The 27353-nt window shown below is 31.7% G+C and overlaps 4 protein-coding genes across 5 annotated transcripts in view; 3 read left to right on the top strand and 1 right to left on the bottom strand.

Moving 5' to 3' along the window:
- Nucleotides 1–110: 110 nt before the first annotated feature.
- LOC129806313 (sodium-independent sulfate anion transporter-like) lies at nucleotides 111–12479 on the top strand. Of its 2 annotated transcripts, none has more exons than XM_055854810.1 (6): nucleotides 111–406; nucleotides 4817–4942; nucleotides 5172–5304; nucleotides 10516–11705; nucleotides 11771–11916; nucleotides 11996–12479. In XM_055854810.1, exons 2-6 carry the CDS (start codon nucleotides 4852–4854, stop codon nucleotides 12320–12322), a joined length of 1887 nt encoding a protein of 628 aa, XP_055710785.1. In that variant the 5' UTR covers nucleotides 111–406; nucleotides 4817–4851; the 3' UTR covers nucleotides 12323–12479. The 2 variants fall into 2 exon arrangements, with proteins under 2 accessions (XP_055710785.1, XP_055710776.1); XM_055854801.1 differs by having other exon boundaries at nucleotides 5091–5304.
- Nucleotides 12410–16047, bottom strand: LOC129806321 (glandular kallikrein-3, submandibular-like). Its single transcript, XM_055854823.1, has 4 exons — nucleotides 15935–16047; nucleotides 15420–15848; nucleotides 12864–13006; nucleotides 12410–12789 (listed from the first exon to the last, which is right to left on the bottom strand). Exons 1-4 carry the CDS (start codon nucleotides 15966–15968, stop codon nucleotides 12514–12516), a joined length of 882 nt encoding a protein of 293 aa, XP_055710798.1. The 5' UTR covers nucleotides 15969–16047; the 3' UTR covers nucleotides 12410–12513.
- Nucleotides 16048–18735: 2688 nt separating this feature from the next.
- On the top strand, nucleotides 18736–20109 carry LOC129806306 (trypsin-like). Its single transcript, XM_055854786.1, has 5 exons — nucleotides 18736–18948; nucleotides 19011–19105; nucleotides 19163–19525; nucleotides 19596–19775; nucleotides 19839–20109. Exons 1-5 carry the CDS (start codon nucleotides 18915–18917, stop codon nucleotides 20013–20015), a joined length of 849 nt encoding a protein of 282 aa, XP_055710761.1. The 5' UTR covers nucleotides 18736–18914; the 3' UTR covers nucleotides 20016–20109.
- A 192-nt stretch (nucleotides 20110–20301) lies between these two features.
- LOC129800976 (uncharacterized) overlaps nucleotides 20302–27353 on the top strand; it is a 32562-nt gene continuing 25510 nt past the window's right edge. Inside the window, exons 1-4 of the mRNA XM_055845756.1 lie at nucleotides 20302–20488; nucleotides 20586–20875; nucleotides 23258–23898; nucleotides 27132–27154. Of these exons, the coding sequence (XP_055701731.1) occupies nucleotides 20413–20488; nucleotides 20586–20875; nucleotides 23258–23898; nucleotides 27132–27154 (1030 nt within the window). The 5' untranslated portion in view covers nucleotides 20302–20412. The remainder of the gene's footprint in view (nucleotides 20489–20585; nucleotides 20876–23257; nucleotides 23899–27131; nucleotides 27155–27353) is intronic.

Below are 27353 nucleotides of genomic sequence, written 5' to 3'. Positions count from 1 at the left end.
CGCATTCGCGCCAGAAAATGATGAATAGCTCTTATTATATCTCATCCCCCTCCAGTTCACTTAACAACGTACAATCCCAACAGAATCATGATAAAAAAAACAATTTTCTTGAGAGATTCTGAGGAAAAGTGCTCAGTGTTCGGTTGGATCACATCAAGTCAGGTGGTTGATCCTCTTCTTTTCACCTCTTTTTTTTTCTTCTTCTTCAGCTTGTAGTTTTTCTTTAAACAATTTTTTTCCTCATAGTGAATTTCTGTGATAGAGTTTTGTTATCCACGGAGAAAGAATGCGACAAACACTTGCCAAGATAGAAGTTCTATTGAATTAATTTTTCTTCAGAAAGTTTTAATATTATTTTGTGTAACATTTTCTGCTGTTTCTACTGGCTTCTGTGTAACATTCAAAGGTGAGATAGTGGGGATCTTTTATAAGACGAAGAATTAAATTTTCGAATTAATGGACAAAAACCAGCTATTAAATTGTACATCAAACACGCTATGCAGACTCTCTTTTGCACCAAAACTACAAGTTTACTCAAGTACTGAACGATTTGAACGTTTTCTTCTACAAAGTTCTTCTGAGCATCTTCACGAAGGTGTCTTACAATGGAAAATTTCAATATATGAAAATTGTGTGAAAGTTCTTGAGGTGGGAAATAAATATTGCATATTTACATATCGCATACCTGATGATTTTCTCCAGGAGAACTGGGAAAATGCCCTGATAGAGAAAAAATGCATATTTGCAAATAAAACGCGATGTTTTCCCCAACAAATAACAATTTACGTTCGCAATTCCCTATACTCTCAATTTTATTGATCAATTCACGTGCCACTGTTTTCCAGATTCATTCACTTTCAGTGCATTGTTATACCTTTTTGCATTTGCAATTGTTATCAAATGAGAATTAGCATAGTGTGGCTCACTGATCAATTAGATTAATTACATTAAAATTTGAATACATCTAAACAGAATCAACTTTTGCTTTAAAGATTTTTAAAGTTCACTCCAAAATTCTGTAAATTTTCAAACAAATGATAAAGTTTTTACACGGTTCTTGGCATAAAAATTTCAATCGTTTGATAAAAGCTTTTGGAGGCTTTTCTGGTATTTCCCAATTAGATTTCAGCGATTAATTGTATCTTGTCATGACATCAGTACATTTTCTTGTGGAAAATTTCACCAAAACATTCTAATATCGATGTTTGTTTTTTTTATGAGCAATTTTCCCAATAAAACTTCCGCCAATTTCCCTCTCAAACTTTTCTCATCGATTTTCCTGGAGCCACATGCAAGATCCAACACAATAGAGAGACATCATTTCCGGCAAATACATAAGATGTACCTTGAACTTGAATACAAATCTATAATGAATTGTCTTATTTCTATTTCCATGTGAATATTTGTGTAATCACAAGTGCATTGTTATCTTTTTTCTCTCTTTTTTTTTAAGTGATTCAAACACGGGAGGAATAAGTGTGGCAGTGATTGAAAATGTACAGTGAAAAATAAAAGTCCAAAATTAATTCGCAAATTTTCTTTTTAATAAATTTCAAAAATGAGGAGTTTTTCATATTTTTTTTTTTTAAATTAAAAATGGACTGTAAATTAAATTTCACCAGTTGATAATATTTTTGGAGAAAATTGACAATTTTTCGTTTAAATATAATAAATAATGCAAGTATCCATGACAAACGTTTAACTTAATAGATAAATAAATCTCAATTACGAATTGTGCTTGAAGTGAATGGGGACATGTTTGAATATTTAATAAGATTTTATTATTAGAGAATAGCGTATTTTTGTGATAAAATTAATTACTTTATCTGCGCCAAAAATGTCGCAAGTTTGGGAAAAAGTTTTGTCCCAAAAAACGGTTTTTCAATTAAATCATTGAGAATTTGTGGAAAATAAACCGATTGAGAATAATAGATTTTTTACGATAAATATTTAATATTCTGAAAATGACTCCTGTGTGATAACTGATAAATATGTAAGACTTTTACCAATAATAAAAGAATTTCTAGAAATCATTCCTTAATGCAAAAATGTTTCCCAAACGTATTACATTTTTGGAATAGTGGGAGCATCATTTTAAAATAAATTCCATAGATTTGAAAATTATTAAATTAAGAGAGATTAAAAGATTTTATAAGTTCGTTTATTCTCTTATTTGTGTTTGGGGTGTTTGGTATTGGTATTATGAACATGGGCAGAAAAAACAATTATTATTTCAGCAATGAAATACCCAAGTGGCACAACATGATCATAAGAACCACTTAAGCTCATGATGTAATGTTAAATAAATAAGAAAAAATAGAATGACTAAAATTTCCCTAGTTTAACAATAATAAAAATAGATGTTAGTTTAGTATCGAAATGCCGACGTTACGGTGACTTAGTTACAAACAAAATATCAACACAGTAGTGGCCATAAAGTATTGCGGTGCCATTACATCTAGAAATATTTATATTTTGATTAAAATTATTTCATTTTTCACACTTTTACAAATTCAGAAAGTAATTTATTAAAATAGGAGAATTTTTCATGCAAAAATTAAGTTGATAGGAATGCATTTCTCAGACTTACACTTAAATTTTCTCTTTTGAAGAAGAATTGGCATTTAGAACATTTTAATTCTGTCTGAAAATAAATTTTCTTAAAATAATAAAGTTATTTTTCTAACATATTCAGCTTTGCACAATTTCTTAATAAGATTGGCAAATATTTTTGATGTGCCAAGCACATCATTAAGTCAGTATTATCTATATATTTTTCTAAATCGGTGGCTATCGAAGAGGTCTTTAGTCAGTTCTTCTTAACGATTTGCCACTTTCAGGCATAACACCTTTCAATGGTCCTAGATATGATCAAGAAAGTCAATACGTCAAACTTACAAATATGGGGTGTCCCATAAATTACGCAAGATTTAAATTAAATAAAAAACACATTTTTTCTCAATTAATTTATTTTATAAATTGAAAAATAAAGTACATAAGATATGTTTTATATATTAAATATTGCACCCAGTAATTATCCTCCATAGCTCTGCTGGGATAGGAATCCTTTCGTCGAAGGTTTCCCTGACATTTTTGGACAAATGTGCCTAAATTTCGATGATGCAGTGTTAAAACTTCTCTTTTAATGCATAGAGGTGGATGTAGGCCTGTTGACTTAGGCTTGTCACTTCGAATAACCGAATAAAAAAAATGTAGTGGTCTAAAATTACATGATCTAAGGGACCAATTTTAATCACCAATAGAGAAAATTACAATCAGGAAATGTCTTATGCAGGAATTGCATTATTTAATAGGCTATATGACATGTCACACTATCATGCTAAAGCAACATGTCATCAATATTAATGAATTCATAATTAATTAATTTATTAATGAACAAATTCTCCAATTTGGGCATCGTAAACTCGGTCATCATATCGCGATATCGAGCACCAGTAACAGTAACGCTTGATCAGCTTTATTTTCAGATTATACATTGCTTCAATATTATTAATCATTTGAAGGGCTTGTTCCTGGATGGCAAGTGTATTTAGTCTCTCCAATTGATTCAGTTCTTGTGAATTTTTCAATTAGACTCTTCATAGTTGAGGAAGTTAAATCAATTTTCTGACTAATTCTTGAACCAAATTATTTAATTATTTTTAAAATATTTTTTTAAAACAAAAAAGAGTTGGTCTGGCATTTAGTGATGTTTTTTTTAAACCCTAATCTATAAACTGTCACGTAGAATTTTTATTATTCGTTGCGGACCTTTATTTCAGAAATGCCGCTAAATTTAAATCTTGCGTGATTTTTGGGACACCCTTTATTTACGTTGTGATGAGTTTTTGCTATTTGGGTATAAAACACCTTATCACGAAAAAACACATTTTTTAAATATAATACTAAATTTTTCAGTAAAAAAATAAATTTTGGTCAGTAAAATATTTTATATTGATCAAATTAAAACTAAAAGTGTGCAAAAAGTCCCTTTAAGTCCAACAAGAAATCCCGAGATGGTTCATACTAGGGTAAATGACCCATTCATGCTACTTCTTATTGATATTTTTCTTTAATTATTGCAATATTTTGAAAATGCATTATAAAATTCTAATGAAATCTTTAGATTTTGCAATTCCAAAATATTAAAACTGATCTTTCCCAAGTCGTTTACCAAAATACTGCCTGAGAGGTCACTATAGTGGTAAGAAAGTATTTTGTCAATAGATAGAGTAAAAACGGTATAAAATTTCTTTGTAGTGTAAGTGGAAATTAGTAATCTCATAAGCTGATGTTTAGTTTTTAATATTTTTATTTTTTTTATGCTTAAGAAAAATGTCATTTCTTACTCAATTTTTATTAAAAAAAATACTAACACCGCTTGTAGTTATTTTCCAAAATTTGAATGTTAAGAGAATTTATTGATTATACTTAAAACCCTTGATCAAATTGTCGAATTTATCCAAAATGTAGGAATAATTTGGTCACAAGGATGAGTTTAGTAAATATAGAAAAAAAACAATAAATTAATGATTGAAAATTAGAACACATTTTTATTGCCTATTATTTATTTAATTAATCTATTAAACACTCAAGCTGTCCTAAATTTATTTTAAAGGGCATTCAACTTCGCCAAAATTTAGCGCGCAATTCCATCAAATAAATAATCAAAAGACTTTTTTGCCCACTTGAGATATTAACTAAGCAAGAACGATTTTTTTTATAAATGATATTTTTTACTGATTGTAAATATTTATATCTAATCAAAAATTGGTTATCAAAGCTCTCAAAAAATTATTTCAATTAAATTTTGCAGATTCACCACTTCCGTTGTACGAAAAGAAGGGAAAGATGGCTTATGAAAACCGTGCCTTGAACGATTCAATGCTGAACATACCATCAGAGCCTCGTGGTGCCTTTACTGGCTCAAATCAGTTTATTCGTAAGTCCAAAAGCTGCCTGTACATAAATCACAAGATAAAGTTTGTATCGTGCAAATACAATTTGTCTTACGTCCCACTCCAAGTACAAATAAAAACAGTTCACATAATATATGAACTTTAACAGCACGCACGTGAATTTTATTATAGTGCAAGTACTCACAGTTCCCCACGAGACAGAAAAATCCCCCCAAACTGTGCTTGATCGAGAACATGTGCCATTTTTTGCAGTTAATGAAGATGCAAAGAAATCAACTAGGGATCAACTTAGGGCCATTGGACCATGGTGTCGACAAAAGGCGAAAAATATCTTTCGCAAGAAGACACTCTACAAGAGGCTCCCATTTCTCAGTTGGTTGCCCAGGTAAGATAAATGCAAACTTCCCACTTTGATAATACCCAGGTACAGATCATACACTGTATCTCCTGTTTGATAAGGGATGATGCCCCATAAACCCTATAAACAATGACTCGTAAGTCTTTCAAAAATTTACACATTTATTTTCGTAGTTCCCTAAATACGTATTTCACAATGAAAAATGAATCACAGGTGCAAAAGGTAAAATTCGTATTTGAGGGTCAAGTTTTGCGTTCTAGAAATTCTTACATAAGCATTTCAATTCACTGAAATTGCACAATTTTTTTTATGATTGTTTAATTGCACTCCAGGAAAAAGTTCTCACTGTATCTATCAGTTGTTTGTAGGAATAAGAAAGAAATTTCAGGGTTTTGAGCTTAATGCAAAACATTTATACTAAATTTTTATAGTTGATATTTATTCAGTAGTCGGAAGTTTTTAGATATTGTATGTAGAGTAGATGCTTAAATAATTCAGTATTAAATTGTGTATTAGACGAAAGTGGGATTAATCATATGCTGAATTATTTGTTTTTGATTTTTTTTTTAAAAATAAAGAAAACTCAAGCATTTTATAAGTAAAAAAATATCGTAACACATTTTAATATGTAAAATAATACAACATGTACAAAAGACAAATTAATAGATAAAAGTAGATAAATTTTAATTTGAAAATAAAGTAGTTTATATTAAAAATTCATTGAAAAGCAATTGTACTGAGCGAGCACTTTCCTTGTTGAATAAAATATTTATGTATTTTTGTAAATAAATCCCAAGGTAAGGGCAAATAGTTTTAAATATTTTTTTATTAAGTGCAAATTACAGAAATTTCCGATTATTTTGTGATAAAGAAGCCTTAAATATTTTTTTTAGCCTTGAATGACTATTTTCATTAGAGGGGTTTCAGATTAGAGGTTAGCCCAATTTTTGGTTTTTCTCAAAATCCTAAATAAGAAGCAATTGTAGTGGTTTTTCAAATTCAAAAATGGACCTATTTAATTTAATTTAACTATTTAATTTTCAGTTAAAAGTTTCTCAAAAATCTTGCCTGATAAGAAATAATAAAAGCTAAGCCTTTTGGCGGTGACCTAGGTCTGAAGCTCGTATACAACGGTTAATTCTCATATTAGCTTTATATTCGTTTCAACGTTTTAGTGTCAAAATAACGATTTCCTCTTCAGAATTAAGAAATCATTACAACTTCCCTTTTATATTTATTTTTTATATTTAAAGTTATTTTTTAAGGCATTTAAAGACATTTGAGAATTTAAAAGATAAAAGATGTTCTCGTCTAGCTTTAAAGTTTAACAGAAGTCAAGAAAGTTTGATATGTCCAATTCGACTTAGAGGAAAGTATTCTACTTTTGAATGTTCATGCCTTCGATAATGTAAATTTTCTTTTATTTTTCTTAAGGGACCTATACACATTTTTATTAAATATTCGTTAGCTTATTATTAATTATTGATAATTTTGTGATAATTATGTGATAATTATGTGTAAATCTCTTACGAAAAACAAAAGAAATTCATATTATTCGAATATTCGAAGGCATGAACGTCCCAAGGAAGAGTATACTTAAGTTAAGGGGTTACGTGGGTCAAACAGACTAGAAAACACCATATTTTATCTAATATTTTTTTCAACAGAATATTTTTTTAAATTTTTATTTCTTAAGCATATAAAAGGACAAAATTTTAATCATATTTTCTGAAATTTTCATTTAAAAATGATAAAACTTCAGCCATTAGGACCTGATTTTTGGGACAATTTTTGAAAAAAACATGCTTTTACATGGACAAAAATTCTCAGAGTATATTCATCTGTCGTCAAAAAATTAAATATTTTCTGTTAGTTGATAAATTAAACTCGTACTTGAACGGCAGATTGTTTTTTTTTAAATGAAATTTAGTTTTTTTGGTGAAATTTTATACAAAAAATACAATTTTTGGCGTATTTTACACCGTTTTTTTGTCTTGTACAATAAGTTATGATCAAGTTAAAAAAAACTACCGTTCAAGTATGAGTTTAACTCATAAGTTAATAAGAAATACTTAGTTTTTAGACGTCATGAATATACTCTGGAAAATGACCACTACAAAGTGAGTTTTTATTCAAAAATCTACTCCGAAAATCAGGCTCCAATAGCTAAATTTTAAAAATTTTCAAATGAAAAATTTCTGAAAATATGGTTGAAACGTTGTATCTCTATACAGTAGACTCTCTCAAATTCGGGCATTTGGGACCGAATTGTCACCTGAAGTAGAGAGAAATTCGGGCAACAAACTTTTTGAAATTCAACGATTTTTATCCATCTGCATAAACATATTGAGCTTACACACTAATAATATCATAAATTGCATAAAAATCCTTTAATAATGCAAAATTAAATCAAAACTATGACAAACCATGCTAAATTTGAGCATATTTGGTTCATTTGATAATTATAATCAAACTTGAAAAATAAGAACAAACTTTTTTCAAATTCAACTGCTGCCCGAATTAACACTTCGTAGAACCCTAACTAAAAGTGTCACGGAAGGACCAAGTGGCAGCCGCTGCCACTTATCGGATTTTACATATTATTTTGATATTTTTAATTATATTTTAACATTCGGAGCTTTAGTCAGTTTTTTTCTGGTGTCTGAATCAGAAATTTCATCTCTTTGGGTACTGTATCTAAAGATTTTTAACCATTCGATGTTTTCATTTTTATCAGAATCATGGCGTCAAGGAAAGTGGTGTGCCTTTGGATGCGGCAGCCTTTGAATGTTTCAATTTTTCTCTTATTTTTCAAAGCAAAAATTCTACTTTATGAACAATAGTTAATACTATTAACTATTTTCTATTACTTCGCTTAACAAAATGGATTTTTAGCTTTGGGAAGTAAGAGAAAAATTGAATAATTCCCAAAATTATTCATATTTCCCAATTCAATATTTCCCATAATTCTTCTCAATAATTTGCAAAAACACTTTCAATTTGTTCTTTTAAGGCTTTTATACACTAGCAGTCAAGAAAATTACATCTGCAGAACGTCAAAGTCCCATATAAAATGCATATGGCAGCAACTGCCACTTGGTCCTTCCGAGTGCAGTTTTTTGTTTTTGCAATATATTTACATTAATATTTAATTTTTATTAAAAATTTTATAACGAAAATATAGCCAGATAAATTCTGCACGCATTCAATCAGGCCTCCAGGCGAAATGATGTATTCTTCACTATAAAAAATTAAATTGAAAACTAAATTGGCAGCGGCTACCACTAGGGTCCTTCCAAGTGTTAAAAAGTAGCCCGATCTTAAAAGAGCCGAATTAGCGAGAGTCTACTGTATACGTAAGAGCACGAATTAAATATATTTTTGTTATGTAAAAAAAAGATGTAAATAAAATATGCTGTTTTTTTAGTCTACGTGACCCATGTAACCCCTTAAGGATGAAAAAGGATGGAAATTTTGTTTTCAGCATATTTTCGTAGAATTTTAAAGGTTGGACGAAGGTATTTAAAGCAAAAGAAAAGAAATAAAATGATTACCGGCCTATAAAAATATGATTTCTATTGCCAAAAGTACATAAAAAAATTTGAGGAAACCAATAAAATGTTTCCAAGTGTTACCTCTAATAAAATGCTATAATAATAAAAATTCTATTCCAAGTGCTCATTTATTTATCAATTTACGATTTTGAAAATGTACTATCAGAAAAACCATTGCAGCTTTAAGTGGTTTAAAACATTTTATAATATGAAATAATTTAATTTTATTTACCACCATAAAGAGAATTCAATAATTCGATGTAGTCATTAGAATATATTTTCGAATGGTGAAAATAGTAACATTTTACTGTTCTGAAGACTCTTTCGAACTTATGTGTACAGTAATGTCTCTCTATATGCAGACTCTCTATATGCAGAGCTTTTGTGTCGGTTGCATTCAAAATCAATTTGTTTACATTTTGGAAAAGTAATAAAGAAATTTATTTTCTTTGTAACTAATTTTTCTTGTTTTTAATTTTCCTAATTTTATTTTTTCTGTCTCACATTATATTTAAAATAACACGGGAAATTCTAGAACAATAAAAAATGATAATTTATTAAACAAAGAAAAAAACCGTTGGGAATTTCAAGAAAAGTTCTGCATATTCAGAGAGAGAACTGTCAAAAAAAAAGTACCCAAACTGTGCATATAGAGAGACAGCACTGTACATAAATTGTTCTTTAAATCTCAGTAAAAACAGTATTTATTAATAGAGTATAAAAATTTTAATATTAGTTTTTGTTTAATATTCTTCATCTTTTATTAGAAAACTGCAAATAATTGCTCTCAGAAGCTTTCGTATTTACTAAGTTATTCAAATTTAAATAACAATAATATTTCCGTCAATTTAAGAAATCTAATATAAGAATTTTTTGAAGTTTTTCCATAACAATATGTAGGAAAAAAAAGGAAAAATTACCTTCAATATGCTTTATAAAATGAACACTGAACTAATTGCCATTTACAATTTGTAATCATGACGTCAAGTCAATTAACAGAAGTTTCCCACACAAATTCATTATTCAATTCTATCACTATGTATTTTATGGAGCAATATAAATCATGATGTGAATCGGAGAGTTTATAAATTATAAATTCATAATAAGTGAAAAATGATAGCACGAGATAACAATGTGTTTCTTTTTTTTCTAAAGTGTTACTAACCGCAAGTCAATAAAAAGAAACATGAAAACAATAACCAGTAAAATCTTGGTCATTTTATAATGTCTAACAATATCGGAACACATAAATTAGGGTGCCAAATTATTTCCCGTGTTAGATTAATATCTTATATTCCAGATAAGGTGAAGTACCTTTTCTTATCAGAAAATTCTGCATATCACACTGGACTTGTTTGGTAAACTTGTAAAAATAAAAATTCTTCAGGACTTTATCACCCGAAAAAAATTGCCACTGCAGAAAGATTGGAGTCGAGAAGTTTCATGAAAATTTGAAACTGCGAAATATAAGACTGTAATTTATCAAAAACTTTCCCTTATCACAATCACACGGTAGAGCTTTCAATTCGAGAATTTTCTTTGCGATTTGATAGTCATGGCATGATGAAACAATTAAATTTAATTCTTATACTAATCTCACACGAAATCATGTTATGATGGGGCATTAAGGAAGAAACAATGTTGAATAATTAGATGTCTCATGATTTAAATGATATTTCTCTAGATATTCTGGTGCTGATGCTGTGGGAGATTTAGTAGCTGGAATCACTGTTGGATTGACTGTAATTCCTCAAGCGCTGGCGTATGCAGGAATTGCAGGATTACCTGCGGCTTATGGACTCTATGGTTCATTCATGGGGTGTTTCGTGTATATTTTCCTGGGTTCGCATAAGGACGTACCCATGGGTCCAACGGCTATTGCATCGCTTCTTACACTTCAGGCCTCGAAAGGTGTCTGGCAGAGGTCTGTTCTCCTTGGCTTCCTCACCGGATTAATAGAAATCCTTATGGGAATACTTGGATTGGGTTTTCTCCTGGATTTTGTCTCAGGACCAGTCAACAGTGGTTTCACGAGTGCCGTTGCCCTTGTCATCCTCTCCTCACAGGTCAAGGATGTATTGGGGATTTCAGCTTCAGGGAACACCTTCATTCAAATGTGGTCATCCATCTTCGAACACATCCAGGATACACGACTTTGGGATACAGTTCTTGGAATCTTGTGCATAATTGTTCTGATGCTCATGAGAAAGATCACAAGCATTAAAATTGGACCAGAAAATGATGGCGATAAGACAACTGTTCAGAAGATTGTTAATAAACTCCTATGGCTCATTGGAACGTCTAGAAATGCCATTCTCGTGGTGATTTGTGGAGGTATCGGAGCTTGTCTTCACTCCACTGGTCAGCAGTATCTCAAGTTGATTGGTGATATTCCCCCCGGACTACCAGCCTTCCAGCCACCGCCTTTCTCCATTCCTGCTGTAACCAATGGCACAGAAATTATTCAGGAGGAAGAGTCTTTCTCCGAAATGGTATCCCAATTAGGATCTGGACTTATTGTCGTACCTCTGATTGCCCTTCTCGAGAACATGGCAATCTGCAAGGTATTCTCCGAAGGGAAACCTATTGATGCTTCGCAGGAATTACTGGCCATTGGAACAGCCAATGTGGTGAACTCCTTTGTCCAGGGATATCCTGGAAATGGTGCCCTATCCAGAGGTGCTGTGAGTCATGCAAGTGGTTCCAGAACACCCATGGGCAGTCTCTATACCGGTGTCCTCGTAATCCTGGCACTGCTCTTTTTCACTCCGTACTTCTATTTCATCCCAAGAGCAGCCCTAGCAGCTATCATCATTGCAGCTGTTGTCTTCATGGTGGAAGTTCGGGTTATCAAACCAATGTGGAGGAGCAAGAGTATGACAATTTTTTTTCATGAAGATTTAACTACGATCTTCTACTGATAAACCCTTTCATTGCAGAGTCTGACTTACTTCCTGGTCTTGCCACCTTTGTTGCTTGCCTTGCCCTTCCACTTGAATTTGGAATTCTGGTGGGAATTGGTATTAACGTGGTATTTATTCTTTATCACTCTGCCAGACCCAAGATCTCCATTGAATTGTGTGCCGTAAGTATCTCCAGACATAATACCTTCAGTTAATCTTTGACCTTCCCTACTGAACTACTCTATTTTTGTATTTTTGCAGACAACCGGGGTTAATACTAAGTACTTAATGATAACACCAGACAGATGCCTAATCTTCCCATCCACGGAATACGTTAGAAATTTAGTGAATAAGCAAGGCATTAAATCCCAAACTCCTGTTGTTATCGACTGTAGTCACATCTATGGAGCTGACTATACAGCGGCCACAGTAATTGAAACATTAGTGAGGGATTTCGATTCTCGTGGACAGAAAATTCTATTCTACAACCTCAAGCCATCTGTAGTGCATGTATTTGAAGGTGTTGATAATCATATACTAGTTTATTATGACTTTGATGCCCTCGAAAGGGTAATTAATGAGAAATAAGGGACTGCTTCACAAGCAGCTGCAATATTACGCTTCCTATGTAGGCTAGAAATTGTACAAAGATTAAGGAAAACCACAAAGACCCAATTTATCCATCTGAAATAGACCTTGTATGAAAGATTTATTGAAACTTTATCATAATAAATTATTAAAGACATTTTGGTGTTTTTTTTTTAAGTTTCGTTTCCTTCCTAAACAAGGAACCTCAGTGCCAGAAGCGAAACCAGAATGAAAAGAGACGACATTAGGGCACTACCAGTATCACCTACTGGTGGAGCAGGATGACCTGGTGCATGAGTTGGACCAGCTGGAGGAGTATCTGTTCGGTTCAACTGCCGGGCAATCCAATCCTCAAAGAATCTCAGTTGTGTGTAGACGCCAGGAGCATTAGGTTGACCACAAATGCGATTGTGGGACATAATGGCAAACAGGGCACCACGGCAATAAAGAGCTCCTCCGGGGTTGTTCTGAATATTAAAAAATAGACGTTTTTTAGAACATAAACTGTAAGGTAAGTAATAACATTTATTGGATGACTTACCGGACATTGCATAGGATTGGTTGTTAATGTTCCAGCACACACCATAGAATCCAATAAACTTCCCGAAACTGCTGCCAGTGCATTGCATTGACTTCGGCTGAAAATAGGTTGAACTTGATGCTGAAGTGGTGTTGTCTGGTGTACTAAATAAAACAAAAAGAGAAAAAATTAATCGAAACTAATTTTATTCAAGCTTGTCCAAGTCCTCAATAAGAAATGTTATGGTGATAAAGAAATTTTCAGATCCAAAAAAACTTAGTAATTAACCTTTAAAAATTTTACATGGATCTGGATCAAGATTGGCTTATTAAATAAACTTAAAAAAATATTAAATTTATCTTATTTCAGTTATAAATTTTATATTTCTTCAAAAACAATCAGTTTTTTCTAACTTTAATTCTCCAAATGAAAATAAAAAGTCCAAAATGTCAAAAAATATAAAAATAGACAGTAATTATTTAAATGTATTTTTTTAAAATCAAAATAAAATATTCTATTACTAAATTTAGTTAGTATTCAGTAAAAAAACATTTTAGTCTGCTCAGAAAACATCGATGAATTTGAGAATTTAAAAAGCTATCAAACCTTGAGGAGTTTTGAAAAATGAAGAGGGATTTCTTACAACTCAGCAAAACTAATTTTTGCAAATATTTACAGTACGGCTCCTGTAGTGAAAATTTCCAGTAGTAAAATCAGTAAAATACTTTAAACATCGTTCTTTTAGAACTCATATAAAAATTTTTGAAGCTTTTTTTTTTAGAATCAAAAACTCTTTTTTGTATATTAAGTTTCTTTTTATGTAAAATACATTTTAAATAAGAGGATTTTGTTTAAAAAAAGGAAGAAATTTCTTCCTTTTTTTATTGGAGTCGTAAAGATAAAATTTGGAATTCCGGACAAACCGGAATTGAGGACAACAACGGATTACTATATTCCTGGATAGTAGGTAGAGATTTTCGTGTCTCATAGTGTAAACAAACGAAACAAACCAAATGAAAGGGTATCCAGGAATGATGCGATTTGATGCTGTGGAACGAAAATGTAGGATTTAAGTGACTTTCAGTCTCGAGAATATCAAGAACGTGTCTTTATTAACACTTTTATTCACTTTGTTTGCACTACTATGGGATACAACAATGTCTACCTATTATACAGGAATATAGTAATCCGTGGGACAACCCAATTAGGAAGTTCAAATTTGGTAATATAGTAATAATAATTTATTAGTTATGCAATTATAGAATACTTTGAAGATTATTTCATCGACTTTAAATCAAGTTTTATGACCGGAAAAATTTTCGACTTAATTTTCAAAGGTCAAAGTTTAACCACTCTGGAGGGCTTATTTTTCAATCGATTTGCTTGAATTTGGAGTTTTTGGAAAGATCTTGAAATTTCAAATCCGGGTGCATCAGACCCAATCGATAATGAACCGGTAAAGTACTCGTAATTGGTTTGTCTTTCGTTATTATATTATTTTTATTTGCTAAAAAGTTTGTTACCAGTTTGATTGTGTTGTTTGTCAAACGGCAAGAGATATCGACTTCCGGTTTTCGATGATCTCCCAATAAGTCAATATTACCTCGAGGCATTTTTCTCCTTCTAACCCTACCTCTCTCCTTACCCGAAACCATGTTTTTTGGTTTATTTCGAAAACGGTTCCTACGATTTCGTTTATTCTCAAATATGTTTTTGGGGTGGCAAAGGCGAACATTTCGTCCATAACATACCTATGATCGAAAAAATTTTCGACATCGAATTTTCGAAGATTAAATGTTTAAGTACTCCAGACTTATTTCAAAACTTAGTATCGATTAAAGTTTAAAGATCAAATTCTTAAAAAAATGCAATTTACTAATAATTATAAATTTTGAAATGATTTTCTTTTAATTTGTGAAACAGTTTAAATCGATAGTCAATCGCCATGAACATTAAAAACGAAAAATATAATTCACCGAGATCTCTATCTCGTGAATTCGAGCACTTCGTAAAGCTGGGACGCTTTGCCATCTCTTTTTACCCACATTTTCCATTTGTTTTAGTTATGAGTTTCATTATTATTTTTAGTCTAATAATGTCCAGCGCACAATAACTTTTGTTTGTAAACATGTTTTCAAAATTTCCCATGAGAATGAGCGAAATGACTAGATCTAGATTTCACTCATTCTCACTGAAATGTCAAAAACATGCTTACAAATAAAAGTTATTGTGCGTTGAGCATAATAATTTACACTGAACAATTAAATAAACTACTGACCACTTGATTTTTACCCTTATTACACTACAAAGAGTATAATAAGAGGATATAGACTCAAATGATTCTTAATCACCGTAAATTGATAAGTAGAATTTTTTATTCGGAGAATGTCATTAGTGATTCGTGAAATTTTCACATTAAAATTCCCTAACCAGAAAAAGCACTTTTATCATTTGGGAAAAAAGAAATTATCAGTTTGAATTATCTGATAATAATTCAGAAGATTATGCCAGATTTGCACTAATTCGTTTTTCTTTTGCGATTTAATTACGCTTAACAAAAGGTATAATTTTACTTACATGGAGCAGAATTCCATCCCACAAGAACACAATTTAACCCATCGTAAACTATTCTGTCGTAAATTTCCACTGGTTCAATAATTGCTGCTGGAGGAACTGAATTAATTGGTATATCTGCAGCTGTTCTAAATACTGCAATGTTGTTCCAATGCTCGTAGAAAGGATTGTACTCTTCATGTATATAAAACTGACTAATTCCAATAGATCCTGCAGTTCCTGCAGGGATATTAATGACTCCGACAAAGAGTGAATACACTCCAACAGCTAAGCGCTCATTGGTTTCTGATAGGCCACAAGTAGCAGCTGTTAGGACATGCCTATTGTTCAAAACTGTTGCATCACAGAATCTTCCAAGGAACACCAAGCCTGCATGACTGGGAAATTGGCCTAGAACGGCGTTCTGTGATACAGCAGGACCAATCGCTAATCCTGGAAAAGTAAAATGTTATTTTTAATAATTCCGTTTCTCCACGTTAAATTCCTTTTAAACGTCGTTAATAGAATCCATTGCTTACCAAAGACTAGCAATATTGCGAAAATGATCTTCATGATTTGGACAGAATGGAACTCTTTCTTCTTCACAACCTTCCCATGAACTACATTCCTCTTCGTTGAAATGCTTCATATCAACTTGATTTTACTTAGCTTCTATCGTATATCATACATTTTTGTCTGATTTATCAAATGGTGATATCAGAGAAGGATTAAAGCTTTATTGTATGAATCAGGTACGATCTAATTCTGTTACGACAACATTTAATCTTGCCGAAATTTCAACACTTTTGCTAATGCAAAAAATCACCCTTTAAGAATCACGCCATTTTGCAAGATCCAGCTATTTGTAACGTTTTCATTTCTTTTAATCTAAGTTCTAAGATCCTAATTGTGTGATCATGCTCTTAAATCATAAATTTAGTCAATTTGCAAAGTAATGTTTTCTACTATATAGTTATTTATTTTGATGTAATTATTAATTAGCTTTTAAATTCATTTTATTTCAATGCTAATTGAAAATAGTACCTTTGAGAAGACATCACAAATTTTAAATTGTCATCTTCGAATTTGGGCTGCTTTAAAATTGAGTTTTTTCTCCTATTTATGAATGGACCTGGTTCTTACTATGATAGAATTTAACTCCACAAACCAATTATGAAGCCAAATAACATTATCAAGGTTCAATTGTATTTAAAATTACGAGAAAAAAACCCTATTTTAAAGGTGCCCTACTTCCCTCTATTAATTTGTAAAAAATTTACAATGAAAAAATAAATTAAAAAATATCTAAGGGCCTCGACAGACTTGAGGATTAGCCGAGAGACGGCTTAGTATAACTATATTAGAAATAATCGTTAAAGTGTATTTCCATTATTTTCCGCTAAGCCGTCTCTCGGCTTAAGTCGTAAGTGTATCTAGGGCATAACGCTTGGACTTTAAATTGACACAAATACTTCTGAGGTTTGGAACGGAAGGTTCAAGTGAAATGGATATGAAACCTTTTGTAAAACGAATAAAAGAAAAACTGTTTGAAAAAGTTTCGCAGTGACATTCGGATCGGTTTAAGAAAAATCAAATCGATTTTATGCACCATTGGATATACCGTCATGATCTTTAAGTAAAATAAAAAGTGTTAGGTATACTGGATTATTGCTGGCTATTCAGCTTCAAAGTAAATAACAAAAGAATCAAAGATCAAAAAAAAATAATTAGGGGAAACTGAGGCACCATCAAACACTAATTTTTATTCTAAACTACTTGGACTATAAATTAAATATAAATTTCTATAAGTCTTGTCCTCTGAAGTCGAATATCTGATTAAAAATCGCAGTGTTTGGTACTATCCCGTGTTTAGTGGTGCCCTAGTTTTCCCTAATACTGAAAAAATGGTTCCTAAAATTGTTCGTAAATATTTTTGAATTCTTAGTGGGGACTTACGAAAGGCTTGTTTAATCGTATCCTACAAAAAAAGTTCGTAAAAGCATGTACTTTTTTCACAAACATTGGCCTCAATTCTGTGACCAAGATCATGATCAAATCATGACAAAAATCAAGAAAATTTCAAGATTTTGGTATTCTGAAATCAAAAAATCAAGATCAAGATGTCAAATCTGTCAAATGTCTTTAAACCTTGAAATCCAAGACACAAACCGTGTGGATTTCAAGATTTCCAATTCTGAAATCAATATTTCAAGATTCCAAAACGTCAAATTTCTTGTTTTCTTGAAATAATTCCAAGCACCTCTCAGAGGTCCTTTGAATTATCAAGATAGTGAAATTTAGTAAAAGTTTGGAATTTAAGAACTCTACGAGCATTTTTCGTTACTTTACAAATATTTGTTCATACATTTATATTTGTCTGACAAAACTTTAAGAAAAATTAATGAAATTTTACGAACATATTTTTTGCCGATTTTTGTATATTTATGAAAATTTACGAATTTTCGTAAAAAAATAAAAAAATGGTCGTCAAATGATCATATTACAAACAATGGCCTCAATTCTTAGATCAAAATCAAGATCAAGATCAAGAAAATTTCAATATTTTGGTATTCTGACAAAATATATGACGAAATTTCAAAAAATTCAACAGAGAAATGAAGATATTTATAAGAAGTGACGTTTTGTTAAGTGTGGAAAATCTTGAAATCTTTGGTTCTTAACTAAGACATTTTAGGATCCATAAATGCTTCGCGTCAGAATAAGAAATCTTGATTTTGAAAATATTTGACAGCTTGAAATTTTGATCTTGATTTTGGTCTCAGAATTGAGGCCAATGTTTGTGAAAAAGTACAAATTTATACGAACTTTTTGAACTATACGATTTATGAGAATTACGTAAGTCCACAATAGAAATTCACAAACATTCAACGAATAATGTTACAAAATATTTATTTCTATGTAAGCTAAAATTTTTGATGCGTTTTTTTTTAAACATAATAAAAAAAATTATATTTAATTCAATTTCTTAAGAATATTAAAGTACAATTTTTAAACTATATATTTTATAAAATTTTCATTTAAAATTTTAAAAATTTAGCTAATGGGAAATCATTTTTGAACAACTTTTCTAAAAAATGTTATTTACCCAGTTCTACCTAGAGTAAAATCATCTGAAAAAAGTAAAAAAAAAAACAAATATTTCCTGTTAGAAGCAGTAGTAAAAAAAATGGGTAAAGATCCTCAGGTGTGGATATTACTCTATCTGATCGAGCAGGTTGCTGTAACTTTAGCCTTTCGCAATAATTTGGGACAGGAATTTCGTCAATCGCCTTGATCTTTTTGATAAAGATGTACGATTAAAACCTTTTTCTAATCCTTTGGGATGATAGTCATAAATTGTTATTCGGGGAAAAAGACTAATGATTAGATAAAAAATCTGCGCACCTAGTTACGAAAAACCTTAAACTGTTAATATCATTCTTCATTTATAGCACAGCCTTCGTGAATTGTGCTTCGACGGAATTTTCGTTCCTGCGTTGTAGTGTTATAAGTGCAAAAATGTTGAAGATTGCGATACTAATTGCTTTAGTGGGTAAGTTTTGTTTATTGGTTCAAAGTTGAAAGAAATACTTGAGGATATTTGGTTTAATCTAGGATGCTCCCTGGGATCGAACCTACTGGACGAAAATGTCCCAGAAAATTTTGTCATGGGTGGAACAAATGTTGCACAGGGAGAATTTCCATGGACAGTGAGTAATTAAAGGTACAATATAAAAAATAATTAATTATCAACTGGATGTCTCTAGGTTCTTGTTAGGGTGCTAAATAACTTCGCGCAAGGAGTTGTTCTCAATGATCGACACATCTTGACCGCTGCATCGGTTGTCACTGAAGGAAATCGATCAATTAATCACTTCTGGGTGAGGATAACAGCCGGTGATAACCACGTCTTGGGAACCAGCATGAACCGTGAAGAACGAACACTTTCCCACCTCTTTATCCACGATCATTTTAACCATCTAACAGGCGTCAATAATCTTGCTGTACTTCGTTTATCTACTCCTTTCTTATTTCCTCACAATACCATTGAAGGTGCTATTCTAAATAGTCGAATTATCCCTGTTGGAACTTCTGTACAATTTGCTGGTTGGCAATTTCCAATTCCTGTGGTAAGAATACGACTTAATTTAAAGCTGTTGATTTTAAAGATAATTAATGAAAATCATTTATGCGTTATAGGCTGAAAACCAAAGAATGTTAAGATCCTTTAGTATGAATACCATCACTAATGCAGTTTGTACGACTCCTCCTGCAAATACTAATAGAATCTTAACAAATATGTTCTGCTGTGGACAACTAACACCTGCTCCCACAAATAGTCCTTGCAATGGTAACCAAGGGGGTGGTGTATACTTTAACGTAAGATCTTCCCAATTCTTAATTATTTAATCAAACATTACTAAGTGTATTTTATTTTCACAGAGACAACTTATTGGAATTTTCCACGATGGAATAACTTGCAACCAAGTCAATAATCCCAGCATTTTCATGGATGTCCGATTCTACCTTGATTGGATTAACCAGACGTACAATCGTACTGATTTAACGCCACCAGGAACAGAATTTCCACGTGCAACACCAGCAGTAGATCAACAATAAATTCTGAAAATTCTAACTTTAAACTTGTACATTTCATTAACTGATATACCATTGAAACATTGAGTTTGAAATAAAAGTCTCTAGCATACCATAACTTTATGTTTTGTTAAAAGCTTTCCTCTGATAAGATAAAGCTCTGATGAAATTGAAAAAATATCGTAGATGTCTCTCAAGTCGTCTTTCTTATCATTATAATACAAAATTTTGCGATATTTTTAACCGTTGACCAATTTACCCGTGACTAATACACATTTGCTGTGATTAGATAAGCTATCGACGGCAAAAATTACGCTCCCTATTTCGCACCTCAGTCACCGTCCTCATTCTGCTCAAAGTAACATCATTCCCACTTTCAGTCCATCTTAATCCAAACTTATGCTATAGTGTCCAAGTTAAGATGAATTTTAAATTTTCTACGAGTATTGTGTTGCTGGTTCTTCTACTTTGTGCAAATGGTGTTATGAATCAAGAAGGTATTGTTTATAGATCATATTTTAGATCCCCTATCATCTTAAGCATTAGTCATTTTTCTGAGAATTTATGTGATTCAATGACTTTTTTTTTAATCAGACGATGATACACCAACTACAGAACAGGATTATCCAGGTTACGAGGACGATGATGTACCTGTAATTCCTGTCTACATCCAGCCAAGATTCGACGATGAGGGGGACATCAAGTGGTTTCCGCGTATCATAGGTGGAACACCAGCTGTGATGGGAGAATTCCCGGGAAAAGTATCCGTCCAATCTCGATTGGGATCACATTTTTGTGGAGGTACTCTCATTGATCTCTCTCACATCCTCACAGCAAGTCACTGTGTCACCGACTCACGTGCTCAAGTCTTCAATCCAGCCTCGGTAAGAAATTAATAAAATGAAAGCTTTACCCATTACTTTGGAGATTACAAGTTATGCCATCAGCTTTATCAGTGAGTTATGCCTAAATAGAAAAAAGAAAAAAAGTAAAATGATTTATTTCAATATAAGCAAAAGAGCAAAAACGTTCCTATAAATTAAACATATTCTCTGGGTGTCGGATTCAAAATTCAGAATAAATTTTAGTCTAAATTGTACTTTTATATCCACAAGAGTTACTTATTATGTTGAAAGAGGGGTGTCAGGGGCTTTGCGAGCTGCTCGAACTATTTGCGATTGTTCTAAGAACTTATCGTAAACAGTAAGAGTTATTGAGTTTAAATCGGTCAAAGGTTAAAGAACATCATTTAGCCATTTACCTATATTATTCACTTTTTATGACTTATATTATGAGAAACATAAAAAAAATGTCTAGCCAAAACTATGAACACGAATCGAATTTTTTTCTATAAATTTTTCTATATATTTCTATGTAAAACTAAAAAGATTGACAGTCACATTTCCCTAATTTTGCGAATTAAGGGAGTTGTCCAAATTTCGGACATGTTGTATAGAATCCCCATAGTTGTAAGTTTGTTGTGTTATATTTCTAAAATAAATTTATCTTTCTCTTTCATTTAAAAGTGTTATTTGAAACCTTGACCATATTTGTTTCGTGTAAAATTATCCTTAATAATATTTAAAATAAAATAAAAATATAGAAATAGATGTTGCTTTGTTTGAAATATCCGACACAAAGTTTGTTGAACTACACGGTAAAAAATTTCGGCACATATTTGTTCCAAAAATTAGCTCGTCTACGGACACCCAAATTTTTGGGACAAATTTGTATCTATTCGGGATTTAAATGTCTTCTTCAGATACAATTTCGTTCCAAAAAAAATTGTTCCAAAGTAAATTTATTCCAATATTTCGGTCAGTGGCCGAAAGTTTTTACCGTGCACCTTGCCCTTCAAGAACATGTACATCTAAGGTTTTTTCTACAACATCTCATTCATAAAGTCGACACATTTTTTTTATTTATTTTGCCTTACGCAACTTCTAAAAGTTAAAAACTAAATTTTATGAAATTCTGAGAAACAAAAGATGTGTCCGATATATGAGATGTCCGAAATTTGACACAGTTCCCCTGTATAGTTTTTCAAAACTTCCTGACGCGATATTTTTGATATATTGATTAAAGGGATAAAAAAGCCAAACAGTACAGGAGAGCCCGCTTTATGTCTTTGAAGGATCACTCAAAAGATGATTACCATAACCTTCTTTATTCCCTATCACACCAAAAAATTATTTTTGATTATCTCTAAACAAAATTCACTTATTTTTTTAAATTTTTGATGTAGTTTTGAATTAAACATATTCAATTTAATATAATTTAAGTATTTACAGTCACCCTTCGTTGATTATCTAAAATGTTAGTCATAATGCTATATAATATCATAATTCCATCAAGTCGGTTTTGCATTATAGTTCTAAGAGTCAGTAACGAATTTTATTATTATTATTATTATGTTATAAAATTATAAATTAAATTTATTTTATGGGTAATCATGGTTGAATTTAAGAACGTTTAAATCTCCATTGAAATTTAAAAAGAACAATTTTCTCCCATTTTGAAATTTATTATAAATAAATTATAAAATAAGAGTGATGGTATTATTATAAAAAAAAATCAAAATCTTTATATCCCTCATAAAATGCATCTGCCGTCGGATTGTGCCTTGTCATATTTTCCCAAAAAGTATTTTTGTAAAGTTTATATTGCCAAATGCAAGGGAAGTTCATTTTGCTGGTCTCTTTTTAAATTTTCGCGTTTTATATAAATAAACTAAGTGCATAACATTGCATTTAAAATAAAAACTTGTTTTTTATTTGGCACAATTTAAAATTAAATCTTTACAGCCCACCTTGGAATATTTAGAAAAAAATAAAAAAAATATAAAATTTTATTTAAAAAAATTTATTAGAATTTTAAATAAATTCCTTCTGTATAGGGGAAACTGGGGCACCACCAAACATGGGATAACACCAAACACTGAGATTTTTTAATCAGATATTCGACTTCCGAAGACCAGACCTATAGGCATTTATAGGCACTATAAAGATACTTGTCCACTGAAAAAATGGTTGAGATACTCCAAATAGTTTAACAATAAAAATCAGTGTTTGGTGCTACCCCGTGTTTAGTGGTGCCCCAGTTTCCCCTAGACATTATTGACATTATTCCATTCACATAATTCACGTACTTTACATTTTATTGTGTAATAATTGAATTAAAGCCCATAACTGTGGGCAAATGAACTTGTTCCTGCTTTTCATTATCACTGTCTTATCATTTTATTCTGTTGTACTATCATTTCGTAGATTCAAGTGATGGCTGGGGATGTGTCAATAACGCGAAATTCACCGGCTCTCACGAGAGAAGTGCGCCTTGTGTCTCATATCTTTGCCCATCCAGACTACGATATTGCCACAATGGAGAATGATATTGCTATACTCCGGGTCAGTATTCCCTTCCGTCTGCAGCAAGGCATTGTCTCACCCAGGCCATTGTCCCGGAGCATCCCATCCGTAGGAACAGTTTGTAATTTGGCGGGATGGGGCACTACAACTGAGGGAGATAATACACCCTCTCCCGCCCTTCAGAGGGTGGATTTGGACATCATCGATACGGATCGCTGCAATCAGTCCTACAGAGGACTTCTGCATGACAACATGTTCTGCGCGGGAACCATGGCAGGAGGAAGGGATTCCTGTCAGGGAGATTCTGGCGGTGGACTAATGTGTGATGGTCTTGTGACGGGAGTAGTGTCTTTTGGCTATGGCTGTGGCAGGAGACATTTCCCGGGAGTATATATCGATGTTAGTCAGTACCTTGAGTGGATCCAGCAGAACCAGCAATTTGATGGAACCCACGGAGACATTCCAACTCCACGACCAGCAAGTGCTTCATTCACTGCCTTGTCACCAATAACTTTTCTTCTATCAGTGTTCATTGTCACTGTGTAGACTGCTCTAAGCTCTTGGAATTCCTAAAAGAACAATAATATTATAGTGTTTTTAATAAATCTTTTTACAAACAGTTCATATTTGAATGAGTTTAATTGGAATTCCCAAAACAAATATTTGGTTCTTCTGTTTGGTCACGATTTAGGGATTAAAGCACTAAAATATACTTTTATGCACACTTGATAAAATCTTGATACAATTATTGACTATAAATAGATATAGTCTAGATTAAATAGCTTAAAAATCCACGTGAAATATATTGAATTAAATGCCACGTACCTTTCTACAACATTGAAGATACTTGGGAATATCTTGATAGTTAACATTTCAATTTATGTCTTTCTTAAATATGAATATTTTAAGTTCTGCAGATAGAAGCGCGTGAAGATTTCGGTAGATATTGATTTCATCAAATATTTATCGAATTTCGACGGTATATTGTATAGTGATTTATGCTTATATTTACCGGAAAATTTGGTCAGAAAGCGGGGATGCGGTATTTCCAGAACTGTATAAATCATGAATTAAAGTTACTTAAATAATTCTATAGAGGAAAATTCAGCAAAATACGTGAAAATATCCTCTTTGTTGTGCATAGCAATGCTTTTGGCGACGTAATGCAATAATTTTGAATTATGCACGAAATTCTCAGTAGTATTTCAAGTGGTCAGAACAGGAGAACTCAAAATTAATCATACGATTATTTCTCACCTGATAAGTACAGGAAAATTTTTAATATACGCCTAATATTAGAAATGAAATTTACCGTCTTATCACTACGTGAATTACAGCTCAAAGTTTAATATAAAAAACAATTTCCGTTAAATGAAAGACACTTCGCGGAATGCTCAAATTTGTAAATTCAATCTATGGTCAAAAATATAATTTAACATTGTTTTTCTAAATTAGATCTTTTTAATAAAAATGAAATCAGTTGCATGTACGAAGAAGACACTACACTGAGAAAAAAGAGGCTACGATTAACTTTTTTTCGTCATAACTTTAACACTTTTCGGGTGAAAAAATATACCAACATTTTTTAATGTTAATTTTACACCATTTTAAGGGTAAAATTAACTTGAAAAAGGATACCTTTAACCCCTAATACACCTAAAAAGGGTAATATTTACACCGATTTCGGATCAATACTGCAGGGTAAAATTAACACTCCCGGAATGTTATTTTGTCTTTTTCGGATTACTCTCAGTATGTATTTAAATCAAACGAAATGATAATATTATATTTGCATAGGACGGGTAAAATTTATAATAGAGTAATCCAAAGTTAATGAAATCATTTTTATTTTTTCCTAATTCCTATTTTTTTCCAATTTCCTAGTTTATACTACACGAACTCACAGAGAGAGCAGTTTATCCGCTCTTTTTCAACTGGCCACCGCTCTGGACCTTAAACATTAAGAGATATTAGCTTTCGATCTTTGGTGACCCCCAATAAAAAAAAAATAATTTCTCCAGCTGTTTTTTTGTTCCTTTTTCCTCCCACCCAATTTTTTCGGTTATTTTCTTTTAGTTTTTTGAATACATAATATTTTGGAAATGGTAAGTACAGTTGAACATTTCGTCTAAACTTAACATATGATCAAAAAAATCTCAATCTTGATTTTTTGAATATCAAAGTTTAATCACTTTGGACTTTGGAGGGTCTATTTTTCAACCGATTTAATTAAATTTGGAGTTTTTGGAAAAGTTTTAAAATATCTAATTCGACTATATCGATTACAAATGGTAATATATTAGAAATGTACCCGTAAATTATACATCTTTCTTAAATATTCTTTTTTTATGAATGAACATGAATTCGCATTGAGAGAAGACATGTGTAAGAAAACGACGGTCCTCGTAAATAGAGCTCCTATCATTAACCATCAGAGAGTAAATAGCTCTGTTAGTTATAGTTTTCTTTGGCTGACGATGAACTAAGCATTGGGTTTAATAGCCGTTCATTCCCGATCTTCCTCTTACGATCCACTTGCTAATCTTGCTGTTGTAGCAGAGAGTGTACAAAAATATAGGCCAGTCTTGATTTTTTCTCTTTAATTCTTCAAGACGTTTCGAGGATGGATGTTGATGAATGTCCTGTTCATCAGGTTTCGAATGTGGAGGAAAAATCATGTACAGATGCGAAAAGTCTGCTGCTGCATTGCACTTGGACTTTTTTACAATTCTTTACTCTTGTAAAAAAGCCCAAGTGCAGTGCAGCAGCAGATTTTTCCACCTGTACGTGATTTTCCCTCCACATTCGAAACCTGATGAAGAGGACATCCATCAACATCCATCCTCGAAACGTCTTGAAGAATTAAAGAGAAAAAAATCATTTAAGGTCTATTTTTCCGTCCATTACCTTCTATTTATTACCCCCTACTAACCATTTAAGTTAGATATAATACCATCGTTTTATCTTATTTCCTAAATTATTAGATTTTTAAGATTCCTTCGAAATAGATTTAGAAAAAAAAAATTCTTTTGCGTATCGACAATAAAGTGTAGGATACGATACGATTTGTACGATAAAAGGTTTCGGACTTTCTGTTCTTTTGTCTTACAAGATCAGTATTATCAAGTAGTGGTTGGTCGACGGTAGTTGCAACTAAATCCTTATATTAGAGAAAATGTAATTGAAAAAAATAAGATTTACATATCGTCGGTTGGATAATTAACAATTGTGCTATCTGCATTTTCTTTGTATCTACATTTGTAACGAACAACAACGAGTAAATGCAGATAGCAGAGTTGCTGATCCAAGCGATGATAAATTCGTATAAATACAGATATGCGTGCATGTATGGTATATGAATGAATTGTGAAAGCAATAAAGAAAGAATAAACACGGCTCATTGGATTTATTAATGTTATAGAGACCCGCTTGATTAACATCGAAATTGTAAGTGAAAATTGCAATTTTCTTCTGAATTAATTACCGAGATATCAAGATCAACTGTTGAGGAAGGACCTAAGATAAATCTTAGGTCAGGTTCTGATTTATAGGACTGTGTTATACGAAATCCTTCGAAGAATTCAAATCTTATCTTTAGCTTATGAACCTCTAAATTTAGGAAATATCGATTAATACGGTATGTGATTATCCTTAAAAATTTTAGTTTCATAAAATTTTTAAATAATGCTATTCCTCGGTGTGGGGGGGATGATTAGTCGAAATATCAATTCAACTCAAAATTTATGGGTTTGTGTACATTACTCTCTCCATAAAGTTCGAGCAATAAAATCCTAACAGGTGATTGAAACGTGAATTGGGCTTAATAGCAGGTGTAAACAGCTAATAAGCATTTAAGCATGTTTTGGGTCCATGTTGACAAAGAAATCACAATGCGAGATGTATGAAATGATATAACAATATCACTAACTGTCGATTGGTATACAATATCGCGTTAATTTTTTTTAAGAATTCAGAAAAATATACCTTCTAAATCTTA

The sequence above is a fragment of the Phlebotomus papatasi genome, chromosome 1 (genome assembly GCF_024763615.1).
Source record: "Phlebotomus papatasi isolate M1 chromosome 1, Ppap_2.1, whole genome shotgun sequence".
NCBI classification, from domain to species: Eukaryota; Metazoa; Arthropoda; class Insecta; order Diptera; family Psychodidae; genus Phlebotomus; species Phlebotomus papatasi.
The sequence above is the reverse complement of the archived record's forward strand: the minus strand, read 5'-3'. Positions and strand labels throughout refer to the sequence as shown.

Bases quoted from the DNA above. Each gene is read 5' to 3' on its own strand.
- LOC129806313 (XM_055854801.1), top strand. From the start codon at position 4,852: ATGGCTTATGAAAACCGTGCCTTGAACGATTCAATGCTGAACATACCA. The intron at 5,305-10,515 runs GTAAGATAAATG...ATATTTCTCTAG, and splicing joins TTTCTCAGTTGGTTGCCCAG to ATATTCTGGTGCTGATGCTG. The intron at 11,706-11,770 runs GTATGACAATTT...CTTTCATTGCAG, and splicing joins ACCAATGTGGAGGAGCAAGA to AGTCTGACTTACTTCCTGGT.
- LOC129806321 (XM_055854823.1), bottom strand. From the start codon at position 15,968: ATGAAGATCATTTTCGCAATATTGCTAGTCTTTG. The intron at 15,849-15,934 runs GTAAGCAATGGA...TTACTTTTCCAG, and splicing joins CGCAATATTGCTAGTCTTTG to GATTAGCGATTGGTCCTGCT. The intron at 12,790-12,863 runs GTAAGTCATCCA...TTTAATATTCAG, and splicing joins CCAATCCTATGCAATGTCCG to AACAACCCCGGAGGAGCTCT.
- LOC129806306 (XM_055854786.1), top strand. From the start codon at position 18,915: ATGTTGAAGATTGCGATACTAATTGCTTTAGTGG. The intron at 18,949-19,010 runs GTAAGTTTTGTT...GGTTTAATCTAG, and splicing joins GATACTAATTGCTTTAGTGG to GATGCTCCCTGGGATCGAAC. The intron at 19,526-19,595 runs GTAAGAATACGA...TATGCGTTATAG, and splicing joins GGCAATTTCCAATTCCTGTG to GCTGAAAACCAAAGAATGTT.